At 56.7% G+C, this 18,133-nt stretch overlaps 1 protein-coding gene across 12 annotated transcripts in view; it reads right to left on the bottom strand.

Moving 5' to 3' along the window:
- UNKL (unk like zinc finger) overlaps positions 1-18,133 on the bottom strand; it is a 45,066-nt gene that overhangs the window by 1,761 nt on the left and 25,172 nt on the right. For 4 of the 12 annotated variants that reach the window (XM_033839713.2, XM_033839717.2, XM_033839708.2 and 1 more), the window contains 5 exons: positions 17,216-17,278; positions 10,877-11,054; positions 3,535-3,627; positions 2,491-2,718; positions 917-1,892 (listed from right to left, as the gene is read on the bottom strand). In XM_033839713.2, the coding sequence (XP_033695604.1) occupies positions 1,063-1,892; positions 2,491-2,718; positions 3,535-3,627; positions 10,877-11,054; positions 17,216-17,278 (1,392 nt within the window). In that variant the 3' untranslated portion in view covers positions 917-1,062. Of the gene's footprint in view, positions 1-220; positions 671-916; positions 1,893-2,490; positions 2,719-3,534; positions 3,628-10,876; positions 11,055-17,215; positions 17,279-18,133 lie in introns of those variants that run through there. The other 8 variants (XM_073792508.1, XM_033839714.1, XM_033839710.1 and 5 more) reach the window with 8 other exon arrangements.

Here is an 18,133-nt window from a genome sequence, read left to right as displayed (position 1 = left end):
CTTCATAAAATTAAAAACATCTACATGTATATGTGTCTCTCAATAATCACTCTGCTATAAATACTATTAGTTTGCACTTAATTTGGAAACTAAAAATCCTAGGCATTTCTCACTACTAGATAAATGCTCACTTCATAAGTACTAATTTCAGATATGAAACCTAATGTGTTTACCGTACTATGGATTAACAATAGACCGATAGGAAATACTCTGTTCACAGTACACGTATAAAGCTTCATATTATCGCATATTAAAAACATGAACCTCAAAGCAGCTTATAGCAACTCGGAACGTCTGCCTAAACGCTTCCGTCTACAAAGTGCTTCTCGGGATGTGAACTCCCAGGATCCGGTCACAGTGGCGTCAGGACCACAAACCCCGCAGAGTCACCCTGCCCGCCGAGCCCCCCACACGGCCTTCAGGGTCTGTGAGGAGAGTACGAGACCGTGGGTGGTCTGTTTGGGGCTGGGGTCCCGACGTCGGTGGCACCAGGAGGCGGGCGACAAGGCGGCCGTCACCAGGGCAGGGGCTGGCCCGCGCAGTAGGGGCACTCGGGTGCGCTGGCTGCGCACGGCTCGCAGAGCACACGATGCTGGCAGGGCCGCAGGACAGCGCTGCGGGCCCGCTCCCCGCACACCCCGCACTGCTTCGCTTGCAGCTGGAAGATCACCTGCGGGGGAGACGCAGTCAGGGGGTACCCCGCCCCCACCCAGGCCGGGCCCAGGGTCAGGGTGGGGTGGACTCCCCTGCTGGGGGCCACCCAGGAACAAAAAGATGGGGTGGGAGAGGCTTCACCAGAAGACCCTTGGGTGGGGACGGGCTCCCGGGGCCAGAGCCACCACGTGGTGGGGGAAGAGTAGCCAGGCAGGTGGCCACACGGAGGGGCCAGGTCAGGATGGACCCCAACTTGGGACCCAGCCTCCGGCCGACAGCACCCAAAACCTGGATGATGGCGCCTTGGAGATGGATGCGAGGTGTGCATCCCAACGGCCTGGGCCGTGAGCCAGGGAGGGGACAGTGTTTGAGAGGCAGAGCTGTGGAGCCTTCCCAATGCCCCAAGTTCTAACAAAATGCCCGGGTGTGGAAGGATTTTCCAACTAAGCTGAGGGCAGCGGCTTTCACGCTACACCAGGCAAGGGGGTGACCAGGGACCCTGGAGGGTGACCCAGGGAGGTGCCCCAAACACCACCAGACCTCCAGCCGCGTGAGGCGACATGGCCCCTGTCCACGAGGGCATGGCCTCCAAGAGGAGGCGAAGGTGGGAGTGGACGGAAGCTGCTCGGCCGGCTCCCCACCACCTCCATGCACCCCCTCCAGTGCCTTGAAAACGAGACCCGGACTCACCCCATCCACTGCTTCCAAATCGAGGCGCAGCTGACTCTGCAGCGAATGCAGCTTCGGCAGGGGGATGGCGCTGATGTCACCACAGCTGCGCAGCCCGGGGAGCATGGAGGCCAAGCCTCGGCCCTCCAGCTCCTCCTGCAGCCGTCGGAACTGGGCCTCCACCTCATCCTTCTTCTGCAGCGCCAGCTGCCGGGCGCTGTCGGCTGCGAGCGCCCGCTCCTTGGCCTCCTTGGCCTCCCGCTGCCACGCGTCACAGGCCTGAAACCCAGGGGCTGCAGTGACGGGGCCGGCAGCCGCCACACACAGGCCTGTCTCACCTGCGCGGCGGCCCCTTCCCAGGCTCACCTGCTTCACCTGTTGCCAGGACTCCTCCCACTGCCGGATCTTCCTCTTGGCCTCCTCCAGCTGCCGCCTGACCCGCGCCAGCTCGGCACTGTTTGGACTCGCGCCTGAAGGGGCCGTGGGGCCAGCATTCAGGATGGGTGACGGGCTGGGAGAGAAGCTGCCAGAGACAAAGTCCCAGATGCTGCCGGGGACGCCATTCAAGCCTGAGTGTGGAGGAGCCGGATGTCAGCCTGCTTTTGTGCTGGGACCTCACAAGCATCTCCCCAGCAAGCTCTGGGGACCCCAATCTCTCCACCAGAAAAGGAAACAAATCCGTTTCTGTGGCTGCATCCTGGAGGCAGCAGTGCTCAGACTCTTGTCCCAGAACCCTTTACGCACTTAGAATCTGGAGGACCCCAAAGGGTTTTTGTTTGCATGGGCGACATCCATTGACATCCATGTTTCATTAGAAATTAAAACAGATACTTTAAAATATCAACTCTTTTAAAACAAAACAGATCGCATAACATTTCTCAAGGAAAGAAATTTAAATCAAGTTTCCTGTTTTTGCAAATCTGTCTGGTTCTGCGCTTGGTCTCTGGCGATATCACACCCCCGCAGCCTGCAGGTGAGACAGGTCTCGCCATGGTGGTGTCACGAGAGCGGCTCGGGGTCCCAGGCACAATGACACCCCCACAGAGGTTCAGGTGCAAACCCCAGGCCCCCTGCCCAGGGCACCTTGCGCCGAGCAGCAGACACGGGGATGGGATGGGCCACACTGTGGCCGCCTCCCGCACCTGGAGCCCCAAGAGCCCCGCTCACCGAAGGAGTTGTAGGACGGGGCTGGGGGGCCCAGCGCTCGGGGCTCCGACTTGAGGGCTTGAGGCTGCTGGGGGGGCGTCATGGCTGAGGAGACGAGCGGCCCCGACAGGGACTGGGAGAAGGAGCCGAGTGGGGAGGCGGACAGGGACGACGAGGACTGCAGGGACGGGGAGCGGGGCAGGCAGCCTGGGATGGCCACGGGCGCCGAGCCCCCCAGCGACCGCTGACCTGCGTGGGGCGGAGGGGCCGGGTTAGCGAGGGGTGGAGCAAGATCCTCTGCCCCAGGAATCCCCCAGCACCGCTCCGAGCTGATGGAGCGGGTGGACACCGGGGGTGGGGGTGCTGGGGGGACCCCCACCCAGAGAGGCGTGGCTGCACCCCTCACTGCTCAGACACTAGGCCCTGCCCGGCCGACCTGTCCATGGGCATGGTGGTCCCAGTACTTTTTGGGCCCCCCAGAAATGGTTTCTTTTAATAATAGAAGAGGGATTTCCTTGGTGGTCCAGTGGTAAAAAATCTACCTTACAATGCAGGAGACGAGGGTTGGATCCCTGGTCAGGGTACTAAGATCCCACATGCCTCAGGGCAACTAAGCCCTCGCGCCACAATTACTGAGCCCGGGCACCTCAATTAGAGAGCCTCCATGCCGCAAACTACAGAGCCCATGCACCACAACTAGAGAGGGAAAACCCACATGCCACAACTAGAGAGAAGCCTGTGCGCCGCAACGAAATATCCCGCATGCCTCAACTAACACCTGACACAGCCAAAAATAAATTAATTGAATAAATAATAAATAAATCTTTAAAAAAGTAACAGAAGAAGAAAGATAAACTTTTAGGTCAAACAGAATGATTCAGTATCTAATGTTAACACATTTGTCTTCATGCCAATGCAGTGGTTAAACATCTCAGAAGGGCCACAAAGCCCTGACCCCCACCTCTGCAGGGACCTCAGGGTGGGGGGTGCAGGGATGGAGACAGGACCCCTCCCACCTTAGAGCCACAACAGAAGGCCCTGGAAAGCACCGGGTGCAGGCACTACCTGTGGGTCCGAGGTCACGGCTGTCGTGCTCCTCCAGGTCCTTATCTGGGGGCACGAGGCTGATGTCACCAAGGTGAAGGTCTAAGGAGGATCCTGCAGGACAGAACCGGCGTCATCGCAGGGGAAAGCCAGGCTCTCGTGGCGGAGGGGACCCGTCTGAGCTTGGGGCCAATCTACTAGCCTCAGCAACACAGCCCTCATCTCACTGACTCAACTTCTAATCATTTGGTAAAATCTAACCAAATAAACATGCTTGACTAGTAAAGAAAATTCCAGGACGGCCACGTCCAGGGGAAAGCGGCTCACGGACGACTCAGGTGGCACCTGCGCTGACCTCCTCAGCCAGGTCACAGCAGAGACCCACATCCATTCTCCCCTGGGGCACTGAGCTGGGTGTTCTGCTGCAGCCCTCGGTGCCCCCCAGGCCTGTCTGTTAAAGGGACAGGGGAATGGAACATGGCCCCCTCGGCGCTGAGCCCACCTGACACTCCCTCCTGGGGTCCTGTACCCTGGGGACCTGACACCAAGCAGGAAGCTGTCTTGGGGTGGCCAAGATCAGGCCTGCCAACCCCCGAAGTTCCCACAGCCCCACAGGGTCGACTCAGGGAAGTTGTGGACTGGGAACCGAGGGGAGGGGCTGCAGGAGCTCCTGGGACACAGCGTGGGGCCAGAGAGACCTCCCCAGCACAAAGTCACAGGCAGGTCCGCAGCAAACCATGGTGACATCGAAGGCACAGCACACAAGGAGCTCTGCCACCTCAGAACCTTTCTCCCCAACCCCCCTCTGGGGTCTGCTCTCCCAAAGCACCCCTTCCAGGAGGCAGGTGAGCCTCTCCTGTGTGGCTCAGTCCCATGCCCCCTGCTGGCCGCAGGGCCCCTCAGTGCCCCATGACGCCTGGTCAGATGCACCAAGTCCCATTTCAAGAGGCCACAAAGGCACTCAACGCCCCCAGCCCAGGGGTGGACCATGGGGACCCTCGTCAGAACTGCCTGCTCTGGGTCAGCCTCCCACCTCTGCCCCTCCCCCAGCTGCCTGGTGCCAAGTGTCAGAGTCCCTGGACAGTGTCCAACCCAATGAGCAGCATCAAGTCAGACCCACCCCAGAGAGGAGGAAGCTCAGCTCTGACTACGCCCCCCCACCCCCTGGGGCTCAGCCAGACCCCCAGGAGCAGAGGAAGGAGGAGCCGGGAGGCTGGGGTGGCCGCATTTGATCCAAGAGTCAAGAGGGCAAGGTGGGGACTTCCCTGGCGGCACAGTGGTTAAGAATCCGCCTGCAAATGCAGGGGACACGGGTTCAATCCCTGGTCTGGGAAGATCCCACATGCCGCGGAGCAACTAAGCCTGTGCACCACAACTACTGAGCCTGCACTCTAGAGCCCGCGAGCCACAACTACTGAAGGCCACACGCCACGACTACTGAAGCCCATGCACCTAGAGCCCATGCTCCGCAACAAGAGAAGCCACCGCAATGAGAAGCCCCCACTCGCCACAACTAGAGAAAGGCCACGGCAGCAACGAAGACCCAACACAGCCAAAAATAAATAGATAAACAGATAAATTTATTAAAAAAAAAAAAAAGAGGGCAAGGGGATGAGACTGTGGCTCTGGAACAGAGAGACCCACGCCCAGGGAGGGGGCTGCTGCCTTTCAAATGAAAGACCCTCTACCACACTCAGGGGGGAAAAATGGGGCAGGAGACGTGTGACTTCTGAGGAGTCAGGAGCCAGACACATGCAGAGCAGACTTGGGGTCCAGCCTAATGGGCAGCCCCATCCCTTCCCTGCCTGGCCCCCATGGGGACCACTGAGCCAACCACGGGGAGGGCTCCCACCCGATGCCAGCGCTTAGCGGCCCACTGGGGTCCCAGCGCAGCTTCTGCCCCAGGGCGAGGCTACCATGCGCACCCGGGAAGGCGGACGAGGGGGCCCCGCGTCTGTTTCCTTCCCTGTTTCATCCCCGCCACCTGCAGACACGACCTGGTCCTGGCCCCACTGGCAACGACAGCCAGGAGCACGGAATGGGGCACAGGCTCCCTCGGCCCAGAGGGATCCCCCGACTGTACGGCACTGCAGGAAGAACTATTTGAAGGGCTGGTGAACACAGGGTGGCAACCGGGCCAGGGCCCCTGGAGTTTCCACCTCTGCTCTGGGGTGTGAGGAGGCCAAAGGAGCTGAGCCTGTGACACCGGACGCTGTGGACATCAATGCAGGCCCTGGGCTGGCAGCACCCCAAGCTCCTCAGTCCTGGGGCAGCGGCAGGAAGACGTGAAGCGCTGCTCACAGCGCTGTCCCAACTGTGACAATAGCGCCTGCACAGCTGGACCAGCCCCGCCAACAGTTTCATGTGACGCACCCGATGCCCACATCCAAGGATGGAGGCGACTAGAAGGTGGCCTGATGCAAGAGTGGTGACAGGAAGAAAAGACCAACCCGAGCCCCTCAGGGAGACAGCGGGGCTGGGACCGTGGGGGCAGCACCCGCCTCTGGCCTGCACAGTCCCCCTTTCCTCCTGGGGGCTCCACTCCCCTCTGTGGGTGCCCCCTCCAGGCCCTGCTTCTCAACGCTTCTTTGCAGCAAGTGCCTCCTGCTCCCCAGGATGCCTCCCGACATCTAGAAGCACGCAGGGCCATTCGTGTCCGGGAGCCGCCAAAACCAAGCACCACATACCAGGTGGCCTCCAGCAACACAATTCTACTCATGCAAATCCACTCTGGGGCCAGAGGCTGAGGTCAAGGTGCACAGGGCTGGGCTCCCTCTGAGGCTCCAGGGACTCTCCCTCCTGCCTCTTCTGCTGGCAATCCTTGGCATTCCTTGGCTTGTGGACACACCAGCCCTACCTCTGCCTCTGTCCTCATGTGGTCTTCCCTCCCCTGTGTTTGTGTGTCCAAATTTCCTTCTTATAAGAACACCAGTCATATCAAATTAGGGCCCATCCTAATGGCCTCATTTTACCTTAATTACATCTGCAGAGACTTGTTTCTTTTTTTTGGCAGCACCGCACAGCTTGCAGGATCTTAGTTCCCCAACCAGGGATTTAACCCAGGCCCGTGGCAGTGAAAGCGTGGAGTCCTAACCACTGGACCACCAGGGAATTCCCTGCAAAGACTTGTTTCTAAATAAGGTCACACTCCCAAGTACAGGGGCGGAGAGTTTACAGCGGAGGCATATCTTTTGGGGAGCACATAATTTAACTCACAACAATCGAGACCACCTGGAAACACCCCCCCCAACACACACCGACCTGTCCTCTCCAGGCTGTGCTGTGGTGCTCGAACGGGTGCCTCCCGCAGACCTAGGGGCCCAGACCTGTCAGGACTCCTCCACAGACAGACCTGTCTCCTGTTAATGTGAACTCCACACAGAGGGTACAGCCTCTGGCTCCCACCTGCTCCCCAGGACATGACCACAGGCCCTGTAGCCCCTCACCCAACTCTGCCCCTAGTCGGGTGACCCCCTCCTTCTTGCTGTCCCCAGTTTCCAGCTCTTTAAACTGTCACCCCAGCCTTGCCTTCCAGCCCTGCACTGTACCCCCAAACCCCTCCGGTCAAAGGTGGCCCTGTCCCTCTTTCCTCCCCTGCCTGGGGCCACATCCTGGCCCTGCCACCCTCCATGGGAGCCCGGCAGCCCCTCCTGTGCCTGGTCCACACCCGGACACAGGTGACTTCTGCAGTGCTCATCTGCAGACGCCCCAGCCGTCCCCCAGCATGGCCACACTGCCTCCTCCTAGCAGGAGTGGCCCCACTGCAGCATTGGCTCCTTATCAAACCGCACACAGGTGCCTCCTTTGAGCTGGTGCACCTGGGCCCACATGCTGAGCAGAAGCCCAGAGGAGCCCTCAACTCCTCCTCCTCTGACCCACACCAGTTAGGGCTCCCAGCTCTAGCCATCTCTGCAGGCTGCCCCTTCACCCCGACCTGCTCTGTCCCAGGAGTAACCTTTCTGTGATGACAACCTCTTCGTGTCCTGAGTCCTGCCTCCCAGAAAGGATGTACCCCTTGGCGAGCCAGTCCACACTCCCCCAGCAGGACCCTTTCCCACCCTGCCCCTCCCCACCCCAGCAATGGCTCCTCCTTTGTCTTTTAAGCCATGACACTGCTGTGGGCTACAGCCTGCCACAGCTTCCATTAGCCTCACTAGTCCTGAGAAAACTCCTGCCCAGACTCCAAAACCCTTCTCAGAATCACCCCCTGCTCCATCCCTGCATGTCACCTGGACTGTGCGGTCCAGCCCAGGCCTGGACCACTGCTGGCTGATGTGCAGACTCACCCGCTGACAGCAAGCACCCTGACCCACCCACTACACGCCTGACCTGCCACCACCACCCACGCTCCCTGTGCTGGCCTGGCACATCTGCTCTGCCTGGGGTTCTGAGCTCCTGTCCTGGACATGCTGGTCAGGAGGACCTGACAACATGGACTTAGCCCTTCACACCTGGAGTGGTGGGATCAGGTTAGGGGTGGTCTGCTTCAAAGCTGGCAGAGTTCCAGAAACATTTTTTTAATAACAAAGGCACATAAAATGAAGGAAGGGATGGACGGATGGATGGAAATAAACTGTGTGCAGGAGCCTTTTCTTACCTTGAAGTGATTTATCTCATCCCACTCCCCCACCCCATGACTCAGCATAAAGGGGCACCTCTGTTGCCCTGCCCCGCTCAGGTGCAGGCAGGGCACAATAGGGGCCAAATCTCACCCGACAAACCACAGCCTGTGTTGCGGAGGCGGGGGTTGGGGGGTGGCGGCGGTTACTGGCGTTCCCAGGAGGTGTCCTGGCCCACTTTTTCACCAGCACTATGTCTCTTATCCTATTACACACCCCACTGTTCCCTAAGATCAGACCCAGGTCTTCTGAGATGTTCTCTTAAAGGAAGAACTGACAACACTCAAAATCTATGTGAACCCAGTTAGGTAAACTGTGCCATGTGACCCGGAGCCCGCCTTGCCAAAGTACCAGTAACCGCCCAGGTGTTAACAAGCAATTAGCTGAAAGCTGCTGAGTAATGGCCCTGGCAAAGCTCGGTTCCCGACGTGACACAGCACATTCAAGAGGTGCCCAGGTCCCCAGGACCATGGGACACACGGGAACAATGCACACAGTCAGTGCTCGAATTAGAGGCCAGAATGGGGAACCCCTGACGTGGGGGTGCTCCCCTGCACCCACGGGGAGGGGGCAGGATGCCCCCTGGCGGTCTGTCCTTCCCCTAACTAGAGGATGGAGAAGCACCTGGCAAACCCGCTCACTGCTGGTCTGAGTTTCCGACAGTGCAGGCGGCGATTCGATTCGCAGCAGGACAAGGCAGGAACCCCGTCCTCCTCGGGGAGCGAGAGACCCCCTTCCGTCCTCGGGGAGCGAGAGACCCCCTTCCGCTAGGCGATGCAGGCTTCCCTGGAGAAGCCCGCGGCTGGCGCCCACGCAGGGAAGCAGCGGGCGCCTCTGCAGAGCAGGTTCCTAAAGGGGGGATGTTTGTATTCGCCTCATTCCGCAACCCCGAAGACCTTGGTACCAACCCCTGGCTGTCACACCTGGCCCGGGGCGCGGGTACCGCAGACCGGTAAGAGGAGCACCGGGAGGGGAGGGGAAAGATCTGGGGGAGGGGAGGAGGGGGAGACGCACCTCACATGGGAGCGGATTTGGCCCACCTGGAGAGACGGGAGTTGGCCCACCTGGGGAGAAGGGAAGGCGCACCTAGCACAGGGAGTTGGCGCACCGCTCTATCTGAAGCTCCGGGTAACGACGACCCGCACCCTGACGGCGCGGGACTGACGATGCTGACTCACCGTCCCGGCGTCCGGCGCCCCGCGCTGCTGCTGCTGCTGCCGCCGCCGCCGCCGCTGCCGATTCAAACACGGCCCTCGCCCCGCCCGGCCCGCGCCGGCCCCGCCCCTGGTGACGCAAATGTTAGATCGCCCCGCCCCCGACTTGCCCCGCCCCGGTGACGCAAACCTCGGGATGCCCCCGCCCCCGACATACTCCGTCCCACCCTGGAGACGCAAGCCGTAGGCTGCCCCGCCCCTCACCTCCTCTTACCAGCACCTGCCCCTCCCGGCGCTGCGAGGCGGCGTGCCGGGACCCCGGACCCAGGTTGTGCGAAAACCATCGCGGGGCCGGGCTGCTTTGCTCGGATTAAAGTGGGGTCTCCGCGGCAAGTCCCGAGCCCTGCCGCCTGCCGGTTGCTCCTACCCTGCCCGCCTGCCGCGGCTCAGGCTGGACCCCACTCAGGTAAAACATGCTCAACCCAACGCCATGTGGGTCAGGATGAACAGGCCGTGACCCTGCCCTCGGAGGTCACTTAGAGTCAGCTGCCCACAGCCCTGAGGTCCCTCCACAGTCGATCTAGTCTTTCCACCCTTTGCCAGCCACCCGGCAATGAACTCCGGAGGTTCCCGCCTGTTCATATGAAGTGGAAGGCAAAAGAAAGGAACCTGCCCAGTGGCCCTGAAATGATTCCACTGAATCCATTAAACACAGAAAATCTGGAACCAGCACCTGTTTATTTCAGAGTTTACCCCTTCTATTCATGCAGTGCATTAGTAAGGATACAACCTGAATGAAACTACATGGGAAAACAATCCAGTCTACACCTGTTAGCCCCAAAGCGGGTGGGGTGTGCACTCTGGGTCCTGGGTCCCAACTGCAGAAAGGCCAGCAAGGGCCCTCCTCCTGGGGCCAGAGGGCAGTTCTGAGGATTCCGTTACTTCCCAAAACTGGCTAGTATTATTGGTGCAGCCAGGTGCACCCAGACGTGGCCTGAGAGGGCCAGGTGACCCGTATGGCCCTGACAGGCACCATCTCACCCACCAGCTCCACTCTTCCCTTAGCTTTCACGACAGCCCCAACCTGGGCTCTGCGCCTCCATCCAGCTGCCAGACAGGTCCCCCGGGTCCAATCACACCAGTCATCAGTCCACAAACCCTCAAGGACTCCCAGCGGCCAAGAACCCCTCTGCAGCCGGTAGCCGTGCCCATGCCTTGTGACCTCATCCCCGCTCCTCACTCTTGTCACCGTCCCCCGTCTTCAGGTGCCCTCACCACCCCTCACAGCCCCCATTTCATTTCTCTGAAGCCTCCTGTTGTTGGTGGTCTCAGGCTGGGTGGCACTGCCCGCTCTGCCTTGCCCTGTGGGGCCTGTCCAGCTGCCCCACCTGAGGGCTCCTCATCCCCTCTGCAGCCCAAGGCCCCCAGCGAGGCAGGCATTTCCTAGACCACGGGCAACACAGCCAAAGTGGCAGGTGACCGAAAATGCTCTTCTACAAACTGAGCATGAGCATACACCATGCATACTGGAAGGCGTCAAGGGAAGTGCAAAGAGGCGTCGGGGAGATGGGAGCAGAGCCCCAGACTTACCTGGGACCGCCTCGACGGCGCTGCCAGTGGGGTCAAGAGGGTGGGCACGAGCTGAGACAGTGGGCAGAGCGGTGGGCGAGGAGCCGCCTGAGCCAGTGCTGGATGCCAGGCTGGATGCGAGGCTGGAACTCACGCTGGGAGCGAGGGGGTGACCCACTGCCAACACTGCCAGGTGGCTCTGTGCAAAGACATAACAAGATGAGCCAGCGCCCTGCTCAGGGACAGCAATGTGATGGCAGCACAGTGACAGAGAATGACAGAATCGAGACGGATGGGCTGGCCCACTTTTATCCCCAAAACAAAATAAAGAAAGTCGACTACTTTTCCAGAGATTCTAGAGAGGCTTTAAACATCTGGTTAGTTACAATAACTATGACAGCAGAATCACGAGCTGTCGATCACCCAGGGACGGGAACAAATGTATCCAGGGAGTGTCCCATCTAATGATGATAATAAGAATCATGATAATAAAGATTCAGAGAAGGACGTTCACAAGCAGATGAGGCAGCCTAAGAACAACCCACCACAGACGTGAGCAGACAGCCAGCACTGCTTCTGAAGACGTCGACAAAATAATCCTGTGAGGGGCTTCCCTGGTGGCGCAGTGGTTAAGAATCTGCCTGCCAATGCAGGGGACACAGGTTGGAGCCCTGGTCCGGGAAGATCCCACATGCCGCAGAGCAACTAAGCCCGTGCGCCACAACTACTGAGCCTGTGCTCTAGAGCCCACATGCCACAACTACTAAAGCCGCGTGCCTAGAGCCCGTGCACCGCAACGAAGAGTAGCCCCCGCTCACCGCAACTAGAGAAAGCCCGCGTGCAGCAACGAAGACCCAAAGCAGCCAAAAATAAATTTATTAAAAAAAATAATCCTATGACCTCATTACCCAACAAAAGAAAAAGATTGGGGCAATTCACATTATCTTTGATAGATTAAAAGAATTGGCACAATTTTGGATGAATAGCCAGTAATGTGGAGGGCACTGTGCACAGAAAAGGATGTGATAAAAATGAACCAGGACAGACCTACGAAGTCAGACCTCAGGGCTTTCCACACTGTACACAGTCATGTCTGGGTGCACACTCAGAGGCTGCTAGGAAATCAAGAGTCAGAAGCTATACTAAAGTGAAATGGTATGTCGTCTGGGTTTTGCCTCAAAATAATATAGGAAAAGTTAACCGTGGTGGGGGGGGAGGGAAGGGGTGCTATAAGACCAAGTGCAAGGAGATGGGGTTCCTAGTGAAATTCTCATAATAAAAAGGAAATTCACTGAACAGTGTGTAAGAGACCAATCTGGCACAGAATAGCTTCTCCGAGCAAGTGTTCCCAGCCCTGAGGCCTCCTTCTTGGCGTTCACGGTCTACCCCCAGCAACTGGCTTTGCTCAAGAGAGGCCCCAGGTGACAACCCATTGCTCCATGACTGCAGAGACCCTGGGACTGATCGCCATTGTATGCTTGAGACTAAAACTTAAAAATAGTAACTCGGGGGCTTCCCTGGTGGCACAGTGGTTGAGAGTCCGCCTGCCGATGCAGGGGACACGGGTTCGTGCCCCGGTCTGGGAAGATCCCACATGCCGTGGAGCGGCTGGGCCCGTGAGCCATGGCCGCTGAGCCTGCGCGTCCGGAGCCTGTGCTCCGCAACGGGAGAGGCCACAACAGTAAGAGGCCCGTGTACCGCAAAAAAAAAAAAAAAAAGTAGTAACTCAAACTACAGAGGTCTGGAGAGCAACGTCCCCCAGCTCTCCCTGGGCTTCAGCTCAGAGGTGGGCCCACCTGCCCATCCACAACCTGGCTTTCCATCCCTCCAGCCGTGGGAGGTGTGACCACAGGCCTTCTTCCTCTCTCCCGCCGCAGCCACTGCCCCGTCCCCGGGCGAGGCAGGAATGGCAGGAACCTACCCATGGCACTGCAGACACCCCATGTTAAACCCCACGCATGGAGCCTAGCTGGGAGCTGCCGTGACTTCACCCACCCAAAAAATTCATACTGCAGGAGCACGTGCCCCCTTGAAGACATCAGGTGACACTTTGTCCTGAAAATCGATGACAACATCCTGGTTGGTCCTTTCCCTGAGGCCACCCACGGTGATTACAGATGTAGCAGGATGGGTGGAGAGTGGGGTCTCTGTCACCAGGAGAGCCAGACGTGACACAGCAAAATGGGGGAGGCGTGCCCCTCCTTACGCCAGCTTTGTCTGCACGGTTTCTCTTTTTCGTGGTAAAATACACATAACATAGCATTGACCATCTTACCACTGTTAAGCATACAATCCAGCAGTATTAAATACATTGACAGCTATGCAGCCATCACTACCATCATCTCCAGAACTTTCTCATCTTCCCAAACTGAAACTCTGTCCTATTAAACACTAACTCCCCACCCTCCCCGAGTCCCTGACACCCACCCTTCCATTCTCTGTCTCTATGAATTTGACAGCTGCAGGGACCTCATATAAGCAGGATCAAACAGGATCCCACTGTATGGGGTGGGGGGCATCCCACTGTATGGCTGCTCATCGCAGCATGTAGAATCTTGGTTCCCCAACCAGGGATCAAACCCTCACCCCCTGCAGTGGAAGTGAGGAGTCTTAACCACTGGACCGCCAGGGAAGTCCCAGGATTTGTCCTTTGTGTCTAGCTTATTTCACTGAGCATAATGTCTTTGCTGTGGACTGTGTGTCCCCCCAAAATCCGAATGTTCAAGCCCTAACCTCCAATGTGACTGTATCTAGAGATCGGGCCTTTAAGGTGACAGTTAAATGAGGTCATAAGAGGGGGTTCTGATCCGATAGGTCTGGTGTCCTTATAAGAGGAAGGGACTCCAGGGATGCACAGGCACAGAGGAAAGGATGTGCAGGCACATAGCAAGACGCCAGCCACCGGCACCACACCTGCCTACACTTTGATCTTGGATGTCCAGCCTCCAGAACTGTGAGAAAATAAATTTCCAGTATGTTAGCCAGCCAGTCTAGTGTTTTGTTATGGCAGCCTGAGCTAACACAGTCTTCAGGGTTGATCCATGTTGTAGCATGTGATGGAATTTCCTTCCTTTTTATGGCTGAATAATATTCCACTGTATGGATGGACCACATTATGCTCATCCATTCATCCGCCAATGGGCACTTGGGTTGCTCACACCTTCTGGCTTCATGAATAATGCTGCTGTGAAAATGGGTGTACAAATACCTCTTCGAGACACTGCTTGCAATTCATTTGGGTATATACCCAGAAATGGGATTGCTGGATCATAAGGTAATTCTATTTTTAATTTTTCAAGGAAACACCATACTGTTTTCCACAGCGGCTGCACCATTTTACATTCTTACCAGCAATGCAAAAAAGCTTCAATTTCTCTACATCATTGCCAACACCTGTTATTCTTTGTTTTGTTTTTTTAATAGCAGCTGTCCCCTAATGGGCATGAAGTGGTACCTCATGGTGGTTTTGGTTTGCATGTTCCTAGAGACAACTGGTATTGAGCATCTTTTCATGTGCTTGTGGGCTATTTGTGTATCTTCTTTGGAGAAATGTCTACTCAAGTCCTTGGCCCATTTTTTTTTTTTTTTTTTTTTTTTTGCGGTACGCGGGCCTCTCACTGTTGCGGCCTCTCCTGTTGAGGAGCACAGGCTCCGGATGCGCAGGCTCAACGGCCATGGCTCATGGGCCCAGCCGCTCCGCGGCATGTGGGATCTTCCCGGACCGGGGCACGAACCCGTGTCCCCTGCATCAGCAGGCGGACTCTCAACCCCGGCGCCACCAGGGAAGCCCCCTTTGCCCATTTTTTAATCAGGTTGCTTGTGTTGTTGATGTTGAGTTGTAGGAGTTCTTTCTATGTTCTGAATATTAACCCCTTATCAGATAAATAATTTGCAGATATTTTTCCCATTCCATGAGCTGTCTTTTCACTCTGTTTGTTGACAGTGTCCTTTGATGCACGAAAGTTTTTAATTTCAATGAAGTCTCATTTATCTATTTTCTCTTCTGTTGCCTATGCTTTTGGTGTCACATCCATGAAATTGTTGCCAATCCCAAAGTCAGGAAGCTTTCCCATCTGCCTGTCTTTGAGTAGCAGAGACACACTCGTGTGCTAGGGTAAGCTTGGGGTGACCTGGGGACTCATCAGACTGACAACTTGGAAAGCCCGCCTGTTCGCTGAGAACTGAGTCCCCCAATTGCTCTGCTCTCACGAGGTGACACCACTGGCTGCCTCTCAGAACGGGACAGAGCGAGTCCTGGAGGGCTGGGGTCTGCGCACCGCGGACACTGTCTCCATGGTCTCAGAGCCTGGACTCTGCAGCGATGGGCGGCTACAGCACAGAGCTGCTTTCCTCGGCAGGAACCACCGAGTGCCGCCCAGCAAGCAGGGGGTGTCTAAGAAAGGGGCCCCCTGGGAAGGAAGACGGACACTGGGGAGTGGGCTGGGCTAACCAGCGAACTGAACCGCCTCAGTTTATCAAGGAAAACACCACACGCCCTGTGTTCCCCACTCTGACCCAATGATCGAAGGCCCAGAAACAAGAGCTGCTGCTGAGGCCCAGGGACATGGGGTCCTGCGGCCGCCTCAGAGGAGATGGGAGGTCCCAGGGACAGGTGGCCAGAATTCTCCTCCAGCCAGAGCGGACGGCGCCCACATGCAGGGAAGGGGTGCCTGGAGCAGCATCTGAGCACCATTCACCCGAGAGAGCCACCAGGCTGGCCTCATAGCCACGGCGTCCACTGGGCATTCCAGCCGACCCTTCAAACAGAGCGGGAACTTCAGGGGTCCCAGGGGAAATGCTGGGACCAGTGAACCTGGCCTAGGGGCCCTCTGGCTTTCCAACCGGGCCTGGCTTTGGGACAGGATGGAGGGGGTCTCTGAGTGCAGGTGAGTGCTGGCTGGTAGATGAACTTGGCCAGTCTACTCACAGCGCCCAAGGGGGAGGGCAGCTCGCACACTGGGAACCTCCCAGCCATCTTGGGCTCCCCCGCCGTGAGCCCCACTCCTTTCCAGGCCCTTCCTCCTCAGCCCTGAGACTGCGGTCACGTACCCTGTTGGTTACACTACTGTTAACATTTCATGTTTCAGATTCTTAATGAACAACTTCTCGATTTCAATCTCTTTAAAAAAAAAAAAAAAAGACAAGATAACTGGGTTGTATTTTTACTTTCAACCACCCTGCTGATTTCAAAAATGTGCTTCAGAAGCTTCTAATGGAAAAATAGTGCCTGAACATCTTGCCCTGAAAAATCCCCCAGGAGGTACCTTCAGGGCACTAAGAAAACCAGAAGAAAAGGAACTGTGAGGGCCTGTCCACTTGGGAATTTAAAATAAAGCTCAGAGCAGAGACAGGTGACAAGCCGCCAGAGAGAGTGAGTGCTCGCTGCGCATCCTGCCAAGCCCAGGCCTTCCGGAGCATGTAAAGCTCCCTCTGCCTTTTACAGTGATAGGAAAACAAGCATCCTTGTGTCCAGAGAAAAAAACCTGTTTCTCAAACAACTTGGTTTACCAAGCGTACAGGAAGCTATGTCGCACAGAACAGAGAGAAAGGGCCTGACTTAGCAGAAGCCTGGGGGCGGGGGCGGGGGGGGGGGCACGGCGGGAAGCCCCCATGTAGCCTCCCTTGGAGGAGAAAGAATGCATCGATCACTAGTTTCTGATCACTAGTTCTCTCAGAGGTGAAAACAACTCCAGACTGTGACCCGAGAGAGGGAGACCAAGCCAGGCTCACCCTGGATGCTGCCATGGGCTCAACTGTGCCCCCAAAACTCAGATGTTGGGGTCCTGACCCCCAGCACCTCTGAACGGGACCTGCTTAGAGTCAGGGTCTTTACTGAGGGAATCAAGTTAAGACAAGGTTGATGGGGGGGGGGTCCTGATCAATAGCACTGATGTCCTGATGGAAAAGGGACCACTGGAGACAGACACAGACACAGAGGGAAGACGGCGCCTGCAGGCCAAGAACGGAGGTCCCCAAAAGGAACCAACCTTGCTGACACCCTTGTCTCCGACTTCGGGCTCCAGACGGAATCACTGCGTGTTGTTTAAGCCTCGGTCTGTGGAGCTTTGTCACGGCTGCCCCGGGGACGCTCACACAGAAGGGCCACGAAGGGCACCTCTTATTTCCCCGTGGGGGAAACTTTAAGAGGTTTTGGTTCTGTTGTTTCCAAGGTACGGCACACTTTTTAAAACATTAAAACAAAGGACACATGGAAGAGATGACTTTAAGAAGAATATAAGAATGTAGCTGTTTTATAAATGGATGTTAACCAGGTCACGGCGTGAGTCAGGGGTAAGTGACGGGCTACACAGGCAGCAGTCTAGTCGCAAAGAGAACGTGAAATCTCGCCTCGGGTAGTACCTGCTTACTGTCCTGCTCGCTGGCCTTCTGGCTGCCTTCAGCAGGTGAATCTCTCCGCTTTGCCTGCAACAGAAAAAGCACTGGCTGTTGGAAGAAAAAGCAGCTGATTAAAAACACACAGAGACCTAAGCTTTGCTCGGAAGGCAGAAAAGGCTGAGGACTAGGACTTTCCTGGTGGCGCAGTGGTTAAGAATCCACCTGCCAATGCAGGGGACACGGGTTCGAGCCCTGGTCCAGGAAGATCCCACGTGCCGCGGAGCAACTAAGCCCGTGTGCCACAACTACTGAGTCTGCTCTCTAGAAGCCTGTGCACCTAGAGCCTGTGCTCCTCAACAAGAAAAGCCACCATAGTGAGAAGCCTGCGCACCGCAACAAAGACCCAACATAGCCCAAAATAAACAAACAAATAAAGGGGGGAAAAGAAAAAGAAAAGGCCAAGGACTGAAGTCCATGAAACAGAAAGGCTTTCAAATCTGCTGCCTCTGCATCAGTTTTCTTGGATTCCAGTTCCTACACCTGATGTGGATCTCTGCGCTCCTTGCCGGTCCGTGTGAAGGCAGGTGAGAGCTCCCTGAACCCACAACGGCGAACCCCAAAGAAAGCCTCCCAGGCAGGGCTGCATCTCCAGAGCCGGGAAAGTCGCGGGAAGTCCAACACCTGAGACAAATGATTTCCTGGAAGGCTATTCTCTGCCCTCACCCTTTCTGCCTGGAGACAGCCTATAAATTTCCCTTCATAAAGGCGATCCCTTCCCTCCCAAGAGGAAGGGAACAGCTTAACCACCTGAGAACGCTAATCACCCAAAGGACTGCAGGAGGCTGAGCCTCACAACAAACTCACTAAAATAACCCTCATCCTCCCTTACTTCCCCCATATCTTTACCTTCCCAAATTTAGTTCCCTGTAAGCAGAAACCCTT

Source organism: Tursiops truncatus, chromosome 15 (assembly GCF_011762595.2).
Source record: "Tursiops truncatus isolate mTurTru1 chromosome 15, mTurTru1.mat.Y, whole genome shotgun sequence".
Lineage (NCBI taxonomy): Eukaryota > Metazoa > Chordata > Mammalia > Artiodactyla > Delphinidae > Tursiops > Tursiops truncatus.
Note: the sequence above shows the minus strand (reverse complement) of the source record. Positions and strands in the feature narration are given on the sequence as shown.